The sequence below is a fragment of the Erinaceus europaeus genome, chromosome 1, assembly GCF_950295315.1.
Source record: "Erinaceus europaeus chromosome 1, mEriEur2.1, whole genome shotgun sequence".
NCBI classification, from domain to species: domain Eukaryota; kingdom Metazoa; phylum Chordata; class Mammalia; order Eulipotyphla; family Erinaceidae; genus Erinaceus; species Erinaceus europaeus.
Genome location: NC_080162.1, coordinates 101,933,384 through 101,955,681, shown reverse-complemented (window position 1 = coordinate 101,955,681; position 22,298 = coordinate 101,933,384). Strand labels below are relative to the sequence as shown.

At 37.0% G+C, this 22,298-nt stretch overlaps 1 protein-coding gene across 5 annotated transcripts in view; it reads right to left on the bottom strand.

Annotated features, from left to right (window-relative positions):
* Window positions 1-22,298, bottom strand: part of HECTD2 (HECT domain E3 ubiquitin protein ligase 2) — a 123,556-nt gene that overhangs the window by 45,299 nt on the left and 55,959 nt on the right. For all 5 annotated transcript variants that reach the window (XR_009550093.1, XR_009550094.1, XM_060191905.1 and 2 more), the window contains exons 3-8: window positions 14,487-14,625; window positions 13,441-13,543; window positions 12,522-12,611; window positions 7,729-7,793; window positions 3,960-4,005; window positions 1,306-1,415 (exon numbers count right to left, since the gene is read on the bottom strand). Coding sequence is in view for 3 of the 5 variants with exons in the window: in XM_060191905.1 (XP_060047888.1) it covers window positions 1,306-1,415; window positions 3,960-4,005; window positions 7,729-7,793; window positions 12,522-12,611; window positions 13,441-13,543; window positions 14,487-14,625 (553 nt within the window). In the remaining 2 variants the exon portion in view is untranslated. The remainder of the gene's footprint in view (window positions 1-1,305; window positions 1,416-3,959; window positions 4,006-7,728; window positions 7,794-12,521; window positions 12,612-13,440; window positions 13,544-14,486; window positions 14,626-22,298) is intronic.

The following is a 22,298-nucleotide window of genomic DNA, read 5'->3' as shown; positions in this document are numbered from 1 at the left end:
AGGTGCTTTCTGTTAGTGATTTGGCTGTTTTCAAGTGGCTCCTAGGACTAGAGAGAGAGCACAAGTGTTATGCAAAAGACTTTCTGACTGAGGTGGGGTGGGTGAGGTGGTGTCACTTGATTCCCTATACCTCCACACCTCAGGTTGAACACTGCTCTAGTAAACAAACAAAAATTAAAATAAAATGCCCCAAACTGTAGCACTAAAATTCTGTTCATGTTCTTAAGTACCCAAAGGATGTATGATATGCTTCAGAGAGAATATGCTCATGTTGGAGAAAGCTCATTTCGATATGAGTTACACTGTTGCCAGCTGTGAACTTAATGAATAGCAATTTATATTAAATAAGATTTCTTTACCAACACTAAAGCAAGGTCATCACTAATCAGTTGACACGAATGTTGTTACCAAAGGTTTTCAGGAATCGAGTCTTGTATTTACTGTAGGAGCAAAAGACTAAACTCAGTGTTTGCAATTTTATAGAACATAACTAATGTGATAATGAATATAAACTGCACTTAAATTAATTTTGGAGCTATTATGCCTCTTGCATTTTTACCAGTCATGAAGAAAAGTGATTGTTAATGAGGTTTAGCTACATGGAGGAAGAAAGTATTGCATTTTTGCTGTTGATGACTACCCTCAATTTCACAAATTGTCTTAAAGTAATGAAAAGTAGAATGTAAATATATAGTTAGAGGCACTGATATATAGTAAGTCAGGACAAACACATTGTAAAGTAACAGTGTCAGAGTAAATTCAGTCACCATCTTTGAGATAAATTTTTAAAAATAATATGCATGTGCTGTATAAACAACAAAAACAGTGGATAGAAATCTTAAGACAGATTTCCTTAAATTATTCCCTACATATCTAAAGTTGGCTTTGGAAACACAGAATTGTGTACTTTTAAAAAATTTTTTTTAATATTTATTTATTTTCCCTTTTGTTGCCCTTTTTTATTGTTGTAGTTATTATTGCTGTTATTGATATCGTTGTTTTTAGGACAGAGAGAAATGGAGAGAGGAGGGGGAGAGAGAAAGTTAGACACCTGCAGACCTGCTTCACTGCCTGTGAAGCAACTCCCCTATAGGTGGGGAGCCAGGGGTTCAAACTGGGATCCTTAAGCCAGTCCTTGCACTTTGCGCCATGTGCACTTAACCCGCTGCACTACCGCCCGACTCCTGAATTGTATACTTTCTAAAAGCCTAAAACACTTGGTTTTATAACAAATTTTGCCATAGAATTACTAATATCAAACTTAAAACCACATGATCACAAAATTCGAAATATAGAACAATTTACTTTTTAAACCAGTGAATTAGGAAATGATGGTCAGCTTCCACTAAGGTAGTTATCTGTCGCAGCAAGTGAGCATAGATGACATATGTAGATGTATTATTAAATTGAGGATTCTGAAAGAGATATCAAAAAAGCATATTATAATTATGCTTAACATCTAAAGAGAAAGATACTAAGCTTAATAAGCTAAGTGAAAAATACAGGAAGCTAAATGTATACATAGTTATACAATGTTAAGTGAGTTCCTTTAAAATAATTTGTATTTAATTATTTATAAGAAGTTTTGATTTCTGCTGTGGCATAGTGCCAAAAAAAACAAAAAACAAAAAAACAAAACAAAACAAGCCTTTGGCATCAAGGCAGATCAGGCTGTGTGTTAATTTACTTGCTGTACACCTTTAGGCATGTCCCCTAAACTATGGTTCTCAACTTAGTTATCTTTAAAATGAGAATGACTCTAAAAGGTTGTTTTGGATACTGAAAAAGAAAATGTAGGTAAAGTGCCTAGACAGTGCCTGGTATAAATGGCAGCAATTGAACAAAGAACTGTCATCCCATTGAACAAAGAGCCTGAGTCTTGCTTGGTTAAATAAAAAGAAAGAAAGAAAGAAAGAAAGAAAGAAAGAAAGAAAGAAAGAAAGAAAGAAAGAAAGAAAGAAAGAAAGAAAGAAAGGGAGAAAGGGAGAAAGAGAGAAAGAGAGAGAAAGAGAAAAAGAAAGAAAGAAAATTTAATCTAGAAGAAATAAAAGTTTGTTGCAAAACACTTGCCATTGGGAATTACATGCACATATTTCACAAAGAACAGGGGAGAAGCATATAACTTTGATAACTTTTACATACTGAATGATATTGAAGGAATGCTTGCGATCTAAGCAAAAAAGTTAGTTAGCTTCCAAAATCTCAAATTTCATCACAAAGTACATGTCAGAACATCAAAGAAGAGGTGAATAGCAGTGAAGGAAATAAATTGAAATTGTGAAAAATAGAATACTATGAATATTTTCACTTTTTGGCAGGATAATTCAAAATTATGGAATGACTTACTATACTAGCTGATGGGAAGAAAAAGTATAATTAGCCGAGCTTCCTAGTGACTAAGCCACTCAAATATTTGAGATTTATGATGTGATTTTCAAGTACTTACTATCTCTACATATATTTATTCCTTTTCCTCTAGTTCTACCTTTCTCCTAATACCTCTCTATTTTCCCATCTTAGTTTTTGGGAAAATTGGAACATAAGGTTTTGGAATCCTAATGTCTTTTTGAACCCTAAGACAGCAGGAACCTCACATCTCCACTATAGAGCCTCTACTTCCCCCAGTCTTGGAACCCTTGGATAGGGCCCACTTTCCTGTATGCCTCTCCCAATCCATATCAAATAATATTGCACCTGCCGATCACAACCTAACCAACACAACAATTGCCACCTCAACATGCTTCACTTCAGACTGTGTCCAGAGACTTCACGTGTGGAATGACAACCCTTCAGCTTCATTACTCGGGTGAGACCTTTCCTTTCATAGTATACTCTAATTTCATCTCGGGTGGTTCACTTTCTAACAAAGTCCCAAAACCTAGATATACACCAGTTTCTGTGAGAGAGAGCGTATGTTCACACGTATCCGTAAACTACTGCAAAATATATACCTGAAAGCAGAAGTACACTAGAGTTTGCAGTGAGTACCCCCCTAACACTTCCTCTCCACTATTCCAAGCTTTGGGTCCATGATTGCTCAACAATTTGTTTGGCTTTGTATGTTAACTCTCTTTTCAGTCACCAGGTTCCAGATGTCATCAGAATGCCAGTCAGGCTTCCCTAGACTGAAGACCCCACCAATGTGTCCTGGAGCTCCACTTCCCCAGAGACCCACCCTACTAGGGAAAGAGAGAGGCAGACTGGGAGTATGGACCAACCAGTCAACGCCCATGTTCAGCGGGTAAGCAATTACAGAAGCCAGACCTTCTACCTTCTGCAACCCACAATGACCCTGAGTCCATGCTCCCAGAGGGATAGAGAATGGGAAAGCTATCAGGGGAGGGGGCGGGAAATGGAGATTGGGTGGTGGGAATTGTACCCCTCCTACCCTATGGTTTTGTTAATTAATACTTTCTTAAATAAAAAATTAAAAAAATAAAATAAAACTAGTTAAAATAAAGAAACTTTAGTGGAGGAGGGAGAAGTGCTTCCATCCTATTTTTTTTTAAGTTTATTTTTTTCTTTAAGAACTTTTAATTAAAATTTCTTTTTATTCTTGGATGAAGACAGAGAGAAACTGAGAGGGGAGGGAGCATAAAGAAGGACAGAGAGACATTTGCAGCCCTACTTCACCACCTTTCCCCCTGCAGGTGAGGATCAGGGGCTTGAAACTCGGTCCTTGCACACTGTAATGTATGTACTTAACCTGCTACCACCTGGCCCTCCATTTTATTTTTGCAAACCACAGCAGGAAAACAAGAAATAAATTAAAATTTAAGCCTGCAGATAATTTGCCTTCACTGTTGTTAATTTCTAAAAACTTTGTGTACAAGTAACTATTATCTAAGAAATATCAACAATGTTGCTAAAAGTAATACTTAGTATTTGCTGTCATTTCATTCAACATGCTTAATGAAGAGCTAGATGAGACAACATCAGCAAAATTTTCGTTTTCTTACCTGTAAAAGTATAAAATATGCTCTAAGATCATCTTTTGTTCGTGGACTGAGAAAGAAACAAACACAATTGAGTGTAAGGAATGCTTTAATCTTACAATTTCTACTAAAATGATCACACATTATCATGAGCGAGGAACCATTTTCAACCCCCCAGCCCCCACCTGCAGGGGACAGGGGAGCTTCACAAATGGAGAAGCAGTGCTGCAGGTGTCTTTCTCCCTCTTTCACTCTTCCCTCTCGATACCTCTCTGTATCCCAGAAAGAAAAAATAAATTGACCACTGGGAGCTATGGATTCACTATGATGATACCGAGTGAGACCCACTGATTACCCTGGTGTGAATAAAATAAATAAGTAAATATTTGTTTTAAGTTATTTATTGTAAATAAATAAAAGATTAAGTTAAAAGCCAAAAACTTAAGATTTAAATTAGCGTGTGTTATTACTAAGACAATAATTTGCCCATAAAATACTGATAATATGGGTTCATCTATGCTTATTCTAGCCTGATTCTGAAAATACCAAAAAATTGACTTAGCAAAGCTACTACACTTCCTGATATTTATAAACAGTTATTTTTATAACATGTATCATGAAAATAAGAGTTTAACTCTAGAAACAAGAGAATAACAAATAGTTTTAAAATACTAACATTTTTTTTAAATAAAATAACTGAAGTTTCAGTTAAAAAGATTTATTTACTAGAGAAATATGCTCTGCTTTCTAGGACCATTCTTGAAATATGAGATGTAGAAATGCCTATAAATCAAATCATACTTTAAATATACCTAATGTTTTCAGCTGAGAGAATTGTATTTTGAATACCTAGGAAATATTGAAATTTTTCCTTTCCATGTTGAAATTTTCACATTATTAAATTTGATTCTGAGTTTTTGTTATTTCTGAGGCAGGTGTTTCTCATTCTCTGAAGATCTACTGAATACACTTACAAATGCCTACAGGTAACTTCTGGAATTAAAACTGGCACACTTATAAGAGACTAGATGCGATATGTTATCCTCATTTGTTATCTTGGATTAAAATAAATCAACAAAATCCAGAAATTAGAGAGAAGTTTTTGGACAACTGGGAACATTTATGTGAGGACTGAACTGTCAAGAGTACTACTGGATAATTGTTAAATTACTAGGGAATTCATATTGAAGCAATCAGGGCTAAAGTATCTGGATGTATTCCATTCGCTAATTTAAAAACATTACAGAAACATCATTTTTAACAGATGAGGAAGCCTGAAGGAATCATGTTAAGTGAAATAAGCCCAAATGAGAAGGATAAATGTGGGATTATCTCACTCATAGATGGACTTTAAGAAACAAGGACAGAAAGGAAAAACACAGTGTCAGGCTTGGATTGGTTTGGTGTATTGCACCAAAGCAAAGGACTCTGGGGAAGGAGGAGGTACGGCTGTGGTCCTGGTGCAGGATGAAGGGCATAAGTTAGGGGTAAGAGTGTTTTGCAGACACATATCGAAGGGAGATAAGAGATTATACCCGTGTATCAGCAAGTATACTATAATCCTGACCCCCCATAAGGTAAAATAGAAAAAAAAGTCACACAGAAAGACCACTAGTTTTGCAGAGACTATTAGTTTTGCAAAAATTAAGGTTTTATTGTTTTATATGTAAAACCTGGTGGAATAAAGACCAACTTTTCTGAGATATTCCTTGACTTCCCCTTCCCACAAGACATTTTTCAGAGATAGGAATCTCTAAGGAGTCTTTTATTGCTTCATTACCAAACATTGTCTGTTATTTTGAAAGTTCCTCAAGGATAAGAATTAAACCCAAGTGGGCGTATGTAGGTAATGACCACTTGGTCCTGCCAGTAGTGTGATGACACTATTAGTAGCAGGTGCACTGAGTCTACTACATATATAGATATGTGAAGATGTATTTCTGAAATTTTATAGTATTGGGAATCAATAGATGAATAAAAAATATGATGAAAAAACACTCCAAAATACTAGTGTTTTACTTTTTAAATTTACTGATGGATGAGAAAGAGATAAAGAATGAAAAGAAAAGATTTAGGAGCCAGGAAGGAGGTTGAGTGAAGTTCCTGCCTTGGAAGCATGAGGCTCTAGGTTTGTAACCTCATGGATGGGGGTGGGGGGAAGGAGTGGTGCTTTGCTCTTTCTCTTGTTCTAAAGACAGATAAATTACTGATCTGGGGAGGAGGCTTGACATTAATGTAGTGCTCAGTCTTCAGTACTGCATAAAAAATAGGTTAAGGAGTCCAGAGAGGTAGCTCACTGGGTAGGTCATGGCTCTGCTGTGTATGTGACCCTGGTTCAAGCCATGGTACCACATGGAAGCTGCTGAGGCAATGGGTGACACACTGATACTGTGGTATCTCTTCCTCTGTGTGTGTCTTTCTCTCAATGAAAAAGTGGCATGGGAGCAGGGATAGTGTGCCATATGCAAGGCCCAACTCCACCAAAAAATAATAATGATTTAAATCAAATTGAAATTCTTCTGTCACAGTCTATATAACTTTCAGATAATTTTCTCCATGGAACTACTGTTTTAAAAGTTACATGTGAAAATTTTTTTTAATTGCAAGGCAATTATAAATGCTAATATTTCCAAGGAATGCAGATTCCTGTTTTTTTTCCTATTTCCTATTGTCCCATGAGTCTCCAATATCCTGTCTTATATTCTAGCATTTCATTATAGTATATAGTTCTGGGTACAGAAGCTGTTAAGATTACAGGCTCTTATGTGAGACCACCCAGGTTCTAATACTGACTCAGGCACTTACTTTATGTATTGTTATGGGCAATTTATTTAACCTCTCTGTGAATTAATTTCCTCATATGTGAGATGGAAATAATATTACTTCATAGTTGTAGTAAAGAGTCAATAGAAAAATATGTATGTATATATTTGTGCACACACACACGCACATATATATTTGCTATTACAATAAATCTTATCAAAATAGGGTTTGTAGGTAAAGACCACTTGGTCCTGTCAATAGTGTAATGGCACTATTGTGGTGGGTGCACTGAGTCTACTACACATACAGAATGTGAAGATATATTTCTGAAATTTTATAGTACTGGAAATCAATAGATGAATTAAAATATGAGAACCTCCCACCAATACTAGTATTTTACTTTTTCAAATTTATTTATTGATGGATGAGAGAGAAAGGAGAGAAAGAAGGAACAGGAGAATCACTCTGACACATGATGCCAGGGACTAAACTTGAATTCTAAGCTTTAAAGTCCAGTGGTTTTATCCACTGTACCACCTCTTGGGCAGCAATATTAACATTTTATCATACACTATGATTTGTCTAAATATTTGTAATAGCCAGAAATTTATTTAAAAATCAGAACAATGTTATCAAAATATATGGTACATTTAACATTATATGTATCCACTGTGTCACCTCTAAGGCCACATATTAATTTCATATATAGTTCAGATTTTATGAAAGTATTATTTTAAAAAGACATACACATTCCTATGTAGATAAAAATTTTAAAAATCTTAAAAAGCTGGACTATATACATGAAATATAATCCCTTCCTTGTTACTACACATGCCAGAGTTGAGTGCTGTGGTCTGTTTCACATTTAATTAAAAAAAAAATGTACACACACACACACACACACACGTGATTTTTAGTATAACTCAGTTAAAATCTTTCTCTGAGAACAAAATGCAGACATCTACTAAAGGCATATGTAATATATAAATTAATCATCAGCACTTAACAACTAAATGTCAGTTACAATTACCCTTTCCATTCTCGTAACAGGCTGTTAATGATTCCCTTTAATACTGTCTTCTGAATGTCTTGAGGCTGTAAGCAAAAAAAGTTACAGGTGGCTTTTATATATTGATTATATTTACAGATATGTTTCAGTGGCTAAAGTCAGACTGGATGATAGAGGATACTCACATATGATAGTATCAATTTCGTAACTGAGACCACAAGTGAGCAACAAGGCTAAGATTAAAATGAACGTGCTCCTTGTGAATTGTACCATCCACACAAACTTATGTGGCTGTCCAGCAGTAGTTGTATAAAACTAAAAAACTGGGTCAGGTGGTAGCAACTGGTTAAGTGCACACATCATAGTGCACAAGGTCCCAGATTCAAGCCCCTGGTCTCTACCTTCAGAGGAAAGTTTCATGAGTGGTGAAGCAGGGACAATGGTGTCTCTCTGTCTCTTTCCCTTTCTTTTTTTTAATATTTATTTTATTTATTTATTCCCTTTTGTTGCCCTTGTTGTTTTATTGTTGTAGTTATTATTGTTGTTGTCGTTGTTGGATAGGACAGAGAGAAATGGAGAGAGGAGGGGAAGACAGAGAGGGGGAGAGAAAGATAGACACCAGCAGACCTGCTTCACCACCTGTGAAGCGACTCCCCTGCAGGTGGGGAGCCAGGGTTCGAACCGGGATCCTTATGCCGGTCCTTGTGCTTTGCGCCACCTGGGCTTAACCCGCTACGCTACAGCCCGACTCCCTGTCTCTTTCCCTTTCTATGTCCCCCACTCTCAATCCAACAAATAAATAAATAAATATATTAAAAATAAAACTGAAAAAGTAATTCCCTGAATGTATTGTATAAAGTCATGAATGCAAATCCAGAAACATCACGTTTAACAGCATAAAATGATTTAGTCCTACTGATAGCATGGTACAACTAGCAATTAAATTCATTATTAAGTGCAACCAAATTATGCTTAATAGAAATACAACAAATTATTTTTTTCATTTAGGATTTGTAAATGGTATAAAACAGCATGGCTTTATAGTTGCGTAATTCAAATAATTCATTTAATACATAAAATAATTAAAATTTTTATTAATTAGTGGCTTCCAATAGTCATTAAATTTTCTAAGAGTTATGCTATCATGTGAAAGAGGCAAATGCCAAGAAAACAAAGAATCATGGATCTATTTAAAATCAGTCATCTAGGGGCCAGGTGGTGGTGTACTTGGTTGAGCTCATGTGTTACCATGTGCATGAACTTGAATTCAAGCCTCCACTCCCTATTTCATGAGGGAAGCTTCACAAGCAGTGAAGCAGTGTTACTAGTGTCCATCTTTCTCTCTCCCTATCGCCTTTTGCCCTCTTAATTTCTTTCTGTCAAGTCAAGTAAAAATTAACTTTAAAAAAGATAATCTAATCGCAGAAAATGCCCTCACTCTTTACAACAGGGAGGATATAAAGATTCAGGAGTCCCAACAGAATCTATCCAGATCTCCATACGCCAAGACATATCAAACAATATTGGCAAAGACTAAAGATAAAGTAACAATCATAAACATAGCAAGAGGTAAACACATAGTAATATACAGAGAAAATCCCAAAAGGTTGCCAGCAGACTTCTCAATAGAAATTCTAAACGTCAGAAGGAAATGGCAGGACATATATAGAGTGCTCAGTGAGAGAGGCTTTCAGCCCAGAATACTCTACCCCATCAGATTTTAAAAACCAGTCATCATTTCTAATATATTTCTGTTAGGATTCCTTTAGTCTAGAGTCTAATTTTATAGTTATCGATACAAAATAGACATGTTTAATACATTATTTATTTCTCTTATTATACTTGATCTTCACACATATTTGACAAATACCAACCCTGCTCAGTTTAAGCACCTAATTGGTGCCTGCTCCTGAACAGTGGAAGGAAACAGGATAAAAAGCAAACAAATGAGTTGACACATTAAGTTTATGACACACATCTTAAAGTATACTTAACATCACTAATAGCTCTTCAACATTTTCCTATTTTATTTATTTTTCTACACTCCCAGACTACCATATAAAAACTTCTCATGCCTCAAATCTCCAATTTGTGTGACTCTGTCACACACAGATCAGACAGAAAACAGGTGCACTTAAATGAGAATAGATTCTTTGTTGCAACATCAATTGGATTAATTCAACTGAATGTGTATTTGACACCAAGATCAAGCATTTACATGACCCCTCTCACCTTGTCAAGGACCTGGCCAACTCTCATTTCTCTTCTATCATTCAGTTATTGTTTCCCACAAGATCATTACTTATCAGTGTAATGTCACTGAGTAGCATCATCTGTGCAGACTTGTTTCTATATGATCACTTTTTGCCTGCAGGGTTATCACTGGGGCTAGGTGCCTGGACTACAAATCCATTGCTCCTGTTGGCCTTTTTTTTTTTTTTCTTCTTCACTTTACTGGACAGGGCAGAGTGACATTGAGAGAGAAGGTGGGGGGAGATAGAGAGGGAGACAGAAAGATAGACACCTGCAGACCTGCTTCATTGCTTGTGAAGCTTTGCTTCCTGAAGGTGGAAAGCCAGAGCTCAAACCTGGGTCCTTGATTGTGTCTTACACTTAGTACTATGTGCGTTTAACCAGGGCACCACCACCTAACCCCCATGTTCATTCTTTTCTATTGTCCTACTCTATGACTTTGGAGGCTAACTTAAAAACTACATCAGGCCTTTGCCTTTTGTCTTCTGGTTAAGATACAGTCAATAGGGAAAAAGAGAGTGAAGTTGCACTATTCCAGCCTTTAAGTTCATGATTAGCCAACAACTTGTTTGGCTTTGTATGGTAACTCTCTTTACAGCCACCAGGTTCCAGATGCCAGCATGATGCCGACCAGACTTCCCGGGACAGACTTCACCAATGTGTCCTGGAGCTCCACTTCCCCAGAGCCCCACCCTACTAGGGAAAAAGAGAGGCAGGCTGGGAGTATGGATCGACCTGTCAACACCCATGTTAGTAGGGAAGCAATTACAGAAGCCAGACCTTCCACCTTTGGCATTCCACAATGACCTTGGGTCCATACTCCCAGAGGGTTAAAGACTAGGAAAGCTATCAGGGGAAAGGATGGGATACAGAGATCTGGTGGTGGGAATTATGTGGAGTTGTACCCCTCTTGTCCTATTGTTTTGTTAATGTCTTCTTTATAAATAAATAAATAAATAAATTATTTTACCCTAAAAAAAAGAGAGTGAAGTTGAGATACTTATTCCACCAGCTACACTTCTGCAGAGTCACCATGAACTGACTGTGTCCCACAACTGCAAGTCACATCTCTGGTAAGGCAGCCTCCCCAATAGTCCATGTCCAGATTCACCGTTGGGTACTATGCTGTTCCTGAGGGTTCTGTTATCCTGCTAATAGCCTTCCCCAAGTTACTAACTTGACTGTGTCCTGTTTCCATCCAGGAGTTTAATATATTACTCATATTAAAAATTCAACATTCAAAGCCAAATAATCTTTCAGTTACTTCCTCATTTCTTTGTTTCCTTTCACAGAAAAACTCCTCCACAGTTGTCTGTGCACAAGTCCTCTCATTGTCTCTTTGACCTAATCTGAGGACGATGTTCCTACAATTTCACTTAAATGGCTCTTATTAAGATCAACTGTCTATAGAAGCTAGACAGTGGTGCATCAGTAGAACATACGTGTTACAATGAACAAGGATCCTGGTTCAAGTTACTGGTCTCCACTTGCAGGGGGGAAGCTTTACAAGTGGTGAAGCAGTGCTGTGGATATCTTTCTCTCACTGCATCTCTCCCTTCCCTCTCAACTTTGCTGTCTGCATCCAAAATATATAAATAAAATTAAATTAAATAAAAAGAAAAATAAAGGAACAATTTTCTACATATATCCAAAGACAGTGGTCAATTCTCTGTCTGAATCTTACTAAATCTCTCACTAGCATACAAAATGTGAATTATTCCTTGAATCATTTTCTCCTCTGCTAATACCCGGAATCTTACCCATCTAGGGCAACACGGTTCACCCAAGTCAACTTTCTCCCCTTAAGTCCCATACTCAATGGGTAAGACCTTTTCTCAGAAAATGATAAAGTATTACCGAGATAAAGAGAATTTAAGTAATAGAACATTTATATTATGTCCATGCATTGAAAGGATGATCAATTCTTTGCAAGTTTATCTGTAGTAGTATAGTATATAAAATGTGATCCATGGATCAGGAATACCAACATAGCTAGGAACATGTTGAAAATACAAATTCTTGAACTTGATCTCAGAAATGTCAAATCTGACAATTCTGTATTTTAAGAAGCCCATCCTGTTTAATTCTCATACATACAAACAAAAGTCTAGGAACTCTTCATTCAGTGCTATGCCAGTAAGGTCAAATCACTTATACCTGAAATCTTAAGACTTAAATCTTAGCTTACATCCTAAATTTTCACTTACTAAATGAAATATAATTTAATCTTAGCAAGACTTTCTAAACAAGGACTAGACATAGTGTATTTAATGCTTAATTATTATTTTAATTAGAAAAATTTGGGCCAAGGAGATATCGCCATTGGTCGCTCACAAACATTCATAAGGTTTAATTCCTGGCACAACCATAAACCAGAGCTGAGCAGTACTCTGGAAAAAAAGTAAATAATCTTTTTGAATTCCAACTACATTACTATAAAAGGTATCAATTTCTAAAATAATTGTTACAAGATGACCTTTTATAATACTTGTATGGCAGCTTTTGGAATATAGAAGAGCCAAAGAATTATACATTTGCACTATTTTATAAATAATACTTACAGTATTAAGTAAGGCATCATATACAGCATTCACAAATTTAGCATTAATCCCAGAGTCTTCGATGGTATTAAATGAGGCAGTGGCATCTTTCTGTAAAGTCAATTACAGTTATTTAGCATATATAATAATTGAAGGATCTCAACATTGATTCCGGGACCTCCCCAGAGAACAAAAATCCCCCAGATTTCGTACACAGATGGCATGGCAGTTGCATATAAGCAACACACAGCCTCTTGTATAGTTTTAAGTTGTCTCTAGGTTAGTTATAAAGTCTAGTATAGTATAAGTGCTGTATAAATAAGTTATTATTGCACTGTTTAGGGAACAATGATAATATAATGTATACATTGTCAGTACAAATGAAACCATTGTAGACTTAACTATATCGTGCATATATACATTTTTATCTAGAGTTGGTTGAATAAAGGTGCATGCTCATGAGGAAAAAAGGCTGATTTATTCCTAGTAGCATTTAAACCATAATTATGCTTTCATTATTTTTTTCCTTTATTGGGGAGATTAATGGTTTATAGTCGACAGTAAAATATAGTAGTTGGCACATGTACAACATTTCTCAGTTTCCACATAACACTGTAACCCCCCACCCATATCCTCCTCCATCATCATGTTCTAGGACTTGAAACTCCCCCCACCCACCCCAGAGTCTTTTACTTTGGTGCAATACATCACTTTCATTATTTGAAATTTTTTTCACGACTCAAAGAATCACACACTAACTTTAATCTCAATACATAATTTGTGAGGTAATCACTTAAAATTTAATTATAATAATAAAATTCAGATCAATGTTGTTTCAACAGTTACTTGAGCCAACACTGGGCAGAATAAGGTAAAATTATTATATCCTTTTTTGAAAATCTAGAACCAAAAGTGAAAAATGTATTGCATGCACTATTACCTTAAATGCAGCATTTAGTTCTGGGAATGAATCAAATGTTGTTAGATAAAAATCATGTACTGCTTTCCAGTCTCCTGAGGACTTAACTTTTTCTACATGTTCCCTAAAATGAAAATAAGATTATAAAATAATGCAGAGTCATCAGCTCTAATAGACAGAAATACTATTTGGATAAAATAGCATGATCTCTTTACAAATAAATGTCACCAAACAGGCAAAGGTAAATATTGAAGCTGGATACAGGAATATGTTCCAGTTAGTTCATACAAATATAGGTTATGAATTTATAAATCATAAAGGGATCACAATAGTAAAGGGATGCAGATTCTATTTCCTAGGATTTTCTTTTCAAAAGTTTATACTTCAGGCTAGGTGGTGTCACACTCAGTGGAGTACACGTTGTCATGCACAAGGACCTGGTTCAAGCCCACTGTCCCCACCTGCATGGGGGAAGCTTCACGAGTGGTGAAGCAATGCTGCAGCTGGCTTTTTCTCCCCTTCAAATCTCTCTCTTCCCTTTCCACTTCTCTCTGTTTCTATTCAATAAATAAAAATTACAACCAGTTAATACTAAAAATTAGCGAAAGTTTATTTTTGATATGCTCCTTATAATTAACATTCCTTCTTGCCTTTAGTTCATAATCAAAACTTCCAGATTTTGTTGTCTCATTCTCATCCTCACATAGTTTCTCAAGTATCTATCTGAATTTTTTTTTTCTAGTAACATAACTTGTCGAGTTTCAATGCTACATAGTAGATAAAGTCTTACTTTTTTAGGAAAGGAAACACTTTACTCGTTTATCACTACTTTTATCTCCTTTAGCCTGTATTAGCTTACAGAATCTTCAGTACTTCTTTGCTGCAGCATTATGAACATTTTATAATTTCTACCTTCTTCAACAGACAGATCTAATAATTTGTCTTCATTCTTAGCTAACACCTTATATTGATCCACAAATTCAATGTCTCACACAAAAACATTAAATATGTACAGTGCTGACATGCACATTATATGTCCACATATGATATAGTAAGCTGAAACTTACTGAAAATCTTTCATAGTTTTGGGCTGGGTAGGAAGGACAGGCTCTGGAAGAACTGGGGCCTTTATTTCAGATGATAATGCATCTATAGAGAGACGTTGTTTCTGTCTAACATCAAGGCAAATGGGTGGTAAGTCTCTCACTGTGGAGTATAAAAAACATTCAGAGTAAATAATCACACAAAATTTACAAATGAACTATATGGGGTTTACAGTCAACAATATTTATATTACTTTCCCATATTTGGGAGCTACTCTCTTCCATGATCCAGCTTTCTAGCTAGCTCTTTTTCCAGCCATGATGTCATCTTCCCAGACAAAAGCTTGGGCCCACATGCATATTAGATGTCAGGCTCATGCAAAAACTAACAAAGTCATGGGCCCTTTGGAATATACCTAAAATAGACCTACTGTTTCCAAAACAGAGACCCCAAGTCTTCATCTGCAATATTCCATTCTTAAGTTCATGAATGGCTTTATATGTTAACTCTTTTTCAACCACCAGGTTCCAGATGCCACCATGATGCCAACCAGACTTCCCTGGGCAGATGACCCCACCAATGTGTCCTGGAGCCCTGCCCCACAATGGAAAGAGAGAGATAGAGTATGGATTGACCTGCCAACGCCCACATTCAGCGGGGAAGCTATTACAGAAGCCAGACCTTCCACTTTCTGCACCCCATAAGGACCCTGGGTGCATACTTCCAGAAGGATAAAGAATAGAGGAGCTATCAGGGGACGGGATGGGATATGGAGCTCTGATGGGTGGGAACTGTACCCCTCTTATCCTATAGTCTTGTCAATATTTCTATTTTATAAATAAACAAATAAATATTTACAAATGGTACAATGCCAGGCTACTTCAATATGAACTAAAAGAAAGGAGTTGTTCTGAATTGCATTTACCTTGGGATCATAAGAGCAGAAAAACCTGCACATAGTGAAAGGGCATTACTGGAGGGCTTATTTCAACACTCTTCCCCACAACTTTACCCACAATAGATACTGTGCTGTAGCTTCTACTAAAAGTTATTTATAGCTGTAATAGAGAATTTCTTTCCCAGCTCCTCTTCCTGAATGTTGACCTTCAGGAAGTATCTCTCGGAGACTCACTGCTTTTACAGTTTAATAGCTTTTTCGGGCCAGGTGGTGGTGCACCTGGTTGCGCAAACGTTACAATTGAGTAAGGACCATGGTTCAAGTCTCTGGTCCCATCCAGTAGGGGAAAAGCTCTACAAGTGGTGAAGAAGTGTTGCAGGTGTCTGTCTCTCTCCCTCTCTCCCTCCCCTTTTCTCTTGATTTCTGGCTGTGTCTATCCAATAAAGACAATAAAAAGAAAAATTAAGAAATATTTAATAGCTTTTTAAATTTACAGAAACAATTTATATAGCTCTGTCCACTTTTAATTTTAGCATTTCTTACTAACTCAGAAAACACTTTAAAAGTATGTGTCTTTTTTTTTTTTTATTCTACTTAGTATTTTCTTTTTTTTTATTTGTTTAAGAAAAGAGACATTAACAAAATCATAGGATGGGGGTACAACTCCACACAATTCCCGCCACCCAATCTCCATATCCCATCCCCTCCCCAATAGCTTTCCCATTCTCTATCCCTCTGGGAACATGGACCCAGGGTCGTTGTGGGTTGCAGAAGGTGGAAGGTCTGGATTCTGTAATTGCTTCCCTGCTGAACATGGGCATTGACTGGTTGATCCATACTCCCAGTCTGCCTCTCTCTTTCCCTAGTAGGGTGAGTCTCTGAGGAAGCTGAGCTCCAGGAATGCATTGGTGGGGTCTTCAGTCCAGGAAAGCCTGGCCAGCATCCTGATGGCATCTGGAGCCTGGTGGCTGAAAAGAGAGTTAACATACAAAGCCAAACAAATTGTTGAAGAATCATGGACCCAAAGGTTGGAATCATGGAGATGAAGTGTTGGGGGGTACTCACTGCAAACTCTAGTGTACTACTGCTTTCAGGTATATATTTTCCCTAGTTTATGGATACCTGTGAACATAAGCTCTATCTCCTAGAACCTGGTCTATATCTAGGTTTTGGGACTTTGTTAGGAAGTGAACCACCTGGGATGGAATTAGAGAATACTATGAAAGGAAAGGTCTCACCCGAGTGATGAAGCTGAAGAGTTGTTGTTCCACACCTGAAGTCTGAAGTGAAGCGTGCTGGGGTGGCACTTGTTGTGTTGATTAGGTTGCAAAGGAAATCATTTAAAAAGTAATTACAAAAATAAGGATGTATTAAGCTGTTGTCTAAGTAGAAAGGAAGCAACTAGTAAGTATGACAGACTTTCCTCTGAGTTTTCTAAATTATTAGTAATGGAAATAAATATAACACTGACTGGTATGGTTCTAAATGTATGTAAAAGATATAATTTAGATAATTATAACCAAAGAAGAGTAAAGAGATATAAAGAAAATATTCTGCTTATTTTTCACACTATCAGGTAAAATAATATCTATGAGTTATGTGCATGTGTAATATAATTTCTACACCAGCCTTTCAAAAATATTGCAAGTGAGTAAAAATGAAGCAGAAAAAAAATAAGGTGTTTAGATAGTCCACATAAAGACATTAAAAACAATAGAAAAGAAAAAAAAGTAGACTCACACCATAATGTATCATAATGACATTAAATGTATTGATAGATAGCCCAAATATATAAGTTGAAAATTTGGCAAATGTAGATTAAAAAATGTATGACCCGACAACATGCTGTATACACACACACACACACACACACACACACACACACACACACACACACACACACACCACCACACACCAGTAATATAGACAGGTGAAGGGAAATGCAAGTGTGACTATATTAATATCAGATAAAACAAAATCAGAATAAAGAAATTACAGGATGTTATATAATGATAAAAGGGATGATTACCAAAAAGACATAGCAGTTGTAAGTATGAATATACCAAATAACAGAACTGTAAGATAAAGGGAACAAAAGTAATTGATGGAATTGAAAGGAGAAAATGCACATTTCACCATCGGGGTTTGAAGTCTCCAACTACAATTGCAGATAAAATTAGAGGGAAAATCAGCAAGAACATAGAAGACCTCATCAACCAACACTAATAGACATTTATGGAATATTATACCCAACCACAGTAGAATGTACATGCTTTTTAGGTGCCCACAGAAAATACCAACATTGATCCCACCCTGGGTCACAATTTGAAGAATCGAGCTAATACAGAGGAAGTTCTCTGATCACATAGTAGCCAATTAGAAGCCAGTAACAAGATTGTTTCCAAATACCTGGATACTAATCAACACACTTCTAAATAAGATATGGGTCAAGCGGGAGCTTCACAAGGAAATGCTTTACTAACCCTGATTATGGTTCATGATAACGTCACTGTACCATACTTGACTCTATTGGTTACTTGACATAATAGAATGGATATGAAATTATCTGATGTAGTCCAGTATGTTCTAATGTAACATAAATAGCATTACAGTTCACATGCACTGAATTGTGTGTAGTATTCTACTGTGTAAATGTACCACAATGATACTACATATCATTTTTCTGGGTAATTGGATTCATTTTAGATTTTTTTCCTTCTGGAAACCATGCTTTTTCCTTGTACACTGTAGCAGATGCACACTACTGAGTGTGGCACTGCCCAGCCTCCCTGCCCTCATTTTTTCTTTCCATTTCTTCTTTCTTTCTTTTTTTTTTTTTTTGTTCTTTTTAATTACTACCAGGGTTATTGCTGGGGCTTGCGACTGCACAACTAATCCACTGCACCTGATAGCCTTTTTTGGTTTATTTTTCTTTCCTTTTTTTGTTTTTGATTGTGACAGAAATTGAGAGGGAGGGTAAAGTTAGAGAGGGGTACAGAGGGAGAAAGAGAGAAAGACCTGTAGTACTCCAGGTTAATGGTTTACAGTAGAGTTGTTGACACATGGGTGTAATTACTCATCTCCCTTGTGATCCGTGTCAGCAAAACACTCTTACCCTCAATTTACATCCTTTTCTACCACCATGCATCAGTACCCCAACTCTCCCCACCTCTCCCAACCCCATCCAAACCCTCTTTCCCCAGAATTGTTGCTTTGGTGCAATACACCAACCCAGTCCATCTTTCTTTTGTCTTTGTCCTTTCTGACCTTGTTTCTTAAATTCTGCCTATTAGTGAGATGTGGTTTTCATCTTTCTCTTTTTGGCATATCTCATTTAACATGATTCCTTCATGCTCTATCCAAGATGAGACAAAAGAGATGACAAAAGAGATGATTTTTAACAGCTGAGTAGTATTCTAATATGTGTGTATATGTATACCACATCTTTCTTAGTCACTCATCTATTAAAGAAACAAATCTTTCTCACAGAATCAAAAGGGTTGGTCAGTGGGGGTATTTGCATAATCCTGTAACAGGTCATAAGATGTAAAAAGGTCCTTAGAATTTGGTAGAACAATAAAATTATTATTTTAAAATATTTTTAATTTATTTTGGATAGAAGCAAATTGAGAGGGGAAAGGGTAGAAGGGAGAGAGAAGGAGAAGAGAAAAGAGAGGCATAGTGAGAGAGACACCTGCAGCACTGTTTCACTGCTCATGAAGCTTTTCCCCTGTAGGTAGGGAATGAGGGCTTGAACCCGGGTACTTCTGCTTGGTAACATGTATGCTCAAACAGGTGCACCACCACCCAGTCAAGAAGAATAAAATTATAATGGTGTGGATTACTTACTTTTACTTTTTTTTTTTTTTTTACTGAAATTGGTCATTTAGGAAGATATGCTTATATTCTCAGTGCCTATGTAAATAAATAAATTATACACAAATAATAATAGGTAGCAGTGTTAAACACACACTCTTTTCTATGCAACATGCTAAGTGCATTGTTCACATGTATTTTACTGGTGGAAACCCAAGGTAGATATAAATGACCATCTGATATTGAAAGAGGTAAAACTAATCATTACCTCAAAAATACAAGGAAAACATTGATAAAATTAGCGAATATAATTTTGGAGCACCAAAAACTGCACTGTTTCATAATCTCCCTGAGTTCCTAATAAAACATATAAAAGCAAAACAACCAACTGACAAATATTTACAAAAATATTAAAAAGACACATACTTTCAATTGTAGTATGTGTCTTTTTTAAAGTAGGGCATCAAAGTAAAAGCCCTGTGGTGAACCCGAGGGTGGGCATGCAGCTTCCTGGGCCGGCGGGGGGGTGGGAGGGGTGCGGGTGGGGGTTGGTGGGGGTGGGTGGGCAGGATGGGACACAATCTTTTGGTGATGGGAATGGTGTTTATGTACACACCTATTAAATTGTAGTAATATAAATCACTATTTAATTTATATGAGAGGGGGAAAATTGATTGTATGTCTAACAAAGAGACTTTTCAAAGCTAACCCAATTACTAAATGTGATGATAACAGTAACTATCCATTGTCTTCTTGAACCCTAAGACAACAGAAACCTCACATCTCCACCATAGAGCCTAAACTTCCCCCAGTTTTGGGACCCTAGGGTAGGGCCCACTTTCCCATATGTTTCTCCCAATTCTTATCAAATAATATTGCATCCACTGATCGCAACCTAATCAACGCAACGAGTGCCACCCCAGCACGCTTCACTTCAGACTGTGTCCAGAGACTTCAGGTGTGGAACGACAACTCTTCAGCTTCATCACTCGGGTGAGACCTTTCCTTTCATAGTATTCTCTAATTCCATCCCAGGTGGTTCACTTCCTAACAAAGTCCCAAAACCTAGATATAGACCAGGTTCTAGAGATAGAGCTTATGTTCACAGGTATCCATAAACTAGGGAAAATATATACCTGAAAGCAGTAGTACACTAGAGTTTGCAGTGAGTACCCCCCAACACTTCATCTCCATGATTCCAACCTTTGGGTCCATGATTCTTCAACAATTTGTTTGGCTTTGTATGTTAACTCTCTTTTCAGCCACCAGGCTCCAGATGCCATCAGGATGCTGGCCAGGCTTTCCTGGACTGAAGACCCCACCAATGCATTCCTGGAGCTCAGTTTCCCCAAGAGACTCACCCTACTAGGGAAAGAAAGAGGCAGACTGGGAGTATGGACCAATCAGTCAATGTCCATGTTCAGTGGGGAAGCAATTACAGAATCCAGACCTTCTACCTTCTGCAACCCACAAGGAACCTGGGTCCATGCTCCCAGAGGGATAGAGAATGGGAAAGCTATTGGGGAGGGGATGGGATATGGAGATTGGGTGGCGGGAATTATGTGGAGTTGTACCCCCATCCTATGATTTTGTTAATGTCTCCTTTCTTAAATAAATTAATTAAAATAAAAAAATGATTTCCTTTATTTATTATTGGAAAGAAAGAGAAATTGAAAGGAGGGAGATACAAAGGGAAAGAGACAAAGACACCTGCAGCCCTGCTTTATCACTTGTGAAGCTCTTCCTCTGTAGGTGGAGAATTTGAACTTGAGTCTTTGCACTTAACTAGGTACACCACCACCTGGTCCAATTAATGCATTCTTTTAGAGAGCACATCCACTAGCAACAAATTTTATCAACTTTCATTTAAGAATATCCTGATTTTCTTTCCTTCCCTGAAAAAAAAGTTTATTATTATTAACAAATGAAATTAGATATATCTACAGACTCTTTTTTTTTTTTTTTTTTGCCTCAAGGATTATTGCTGGGGCTTGGTGCCTGCACCACGAACCCACTGCTCCTGGAGGCCATTTTTTCCCATTTTGTTGTTGCCCTTGTTGTTATTATTATTGTTGCCACTGATGTTGTTGTTGAATAGGATAGAGAGAAATCCAAAGAGGAGGGGAAACAGAGAGGGGGAGAAAAAGATAGACACCTGCTTCACGGCCTGTGAAGCGACCCCCCTGCAGGTGGGGAGCTAGAGGCTCAATCAGGATCCTTACGCCAGTCCTCACGCTTTGTGCCATGTGCATTTAACCTGCTGTGCTATTACCAGACCCCCCTACAAATTATTTCTTTAGGAATATATTTGGGATCTTTATTAATAGGCAAGAGAAGGACACCTCAGCAGGTAAGAAGTAGATGGCAGTCTTCTCTTTCTCACAGTGCTATAGTTGGAGGCTTCTCTGCAGTTTCCCTTCCTTTTCACCAGGTTTACCCTTGACTATCCCTTCCCACACACCTTTCTGAACTAGGCTATGAACACCCGCTATTAGATATGAACAGACTCATTCACATAGAAATTAACTTATTCACCCACAGAACGTACATACACATTTGTATACCCACTCATTTTTATTAATACCATGCTGATGTAGAAGTAAAAAAATTAGTAAGAGAGCTGGGTTCTGACAAAGTCTGAGTTAGGGAGCTCCTTATATAAATAAAATAATAAAGCCAAGGCCAAGATGACTGACAACAGGGTGAGGTGAGAATGAGAGGCGCGGATGAGATTTATTTTTAGTTCAGAAGGTAACATCGCCTGAAGAGTAGTGCACTGTGTTAATGCACTACGTTAATGAAACGAGTCAAAAGAAAAGGCAGAATCCTTTGCTCACATTAGTGAATGAACGCCAGACTACAGGATGTGACATTCAGCTACTAAGAAAGGAAGAATAACAGATCACAGCTGCTCTCATGTCCCTGACTATCAAGGCACTGTTTCCAGAGACAGGCTTTCAGCTTGTTCTCACAGATGGTTATTAAATCTAATTCAAAAGAGAAAAATAAATAACTATGGTGATGAGAGATTAATTAAATCTCAAACAGATATTATAAATAGAACAGGCAAATCTTTGTTCTTTCATCTGTAGCTCTGCTGCAATATATAATATCGTAATAC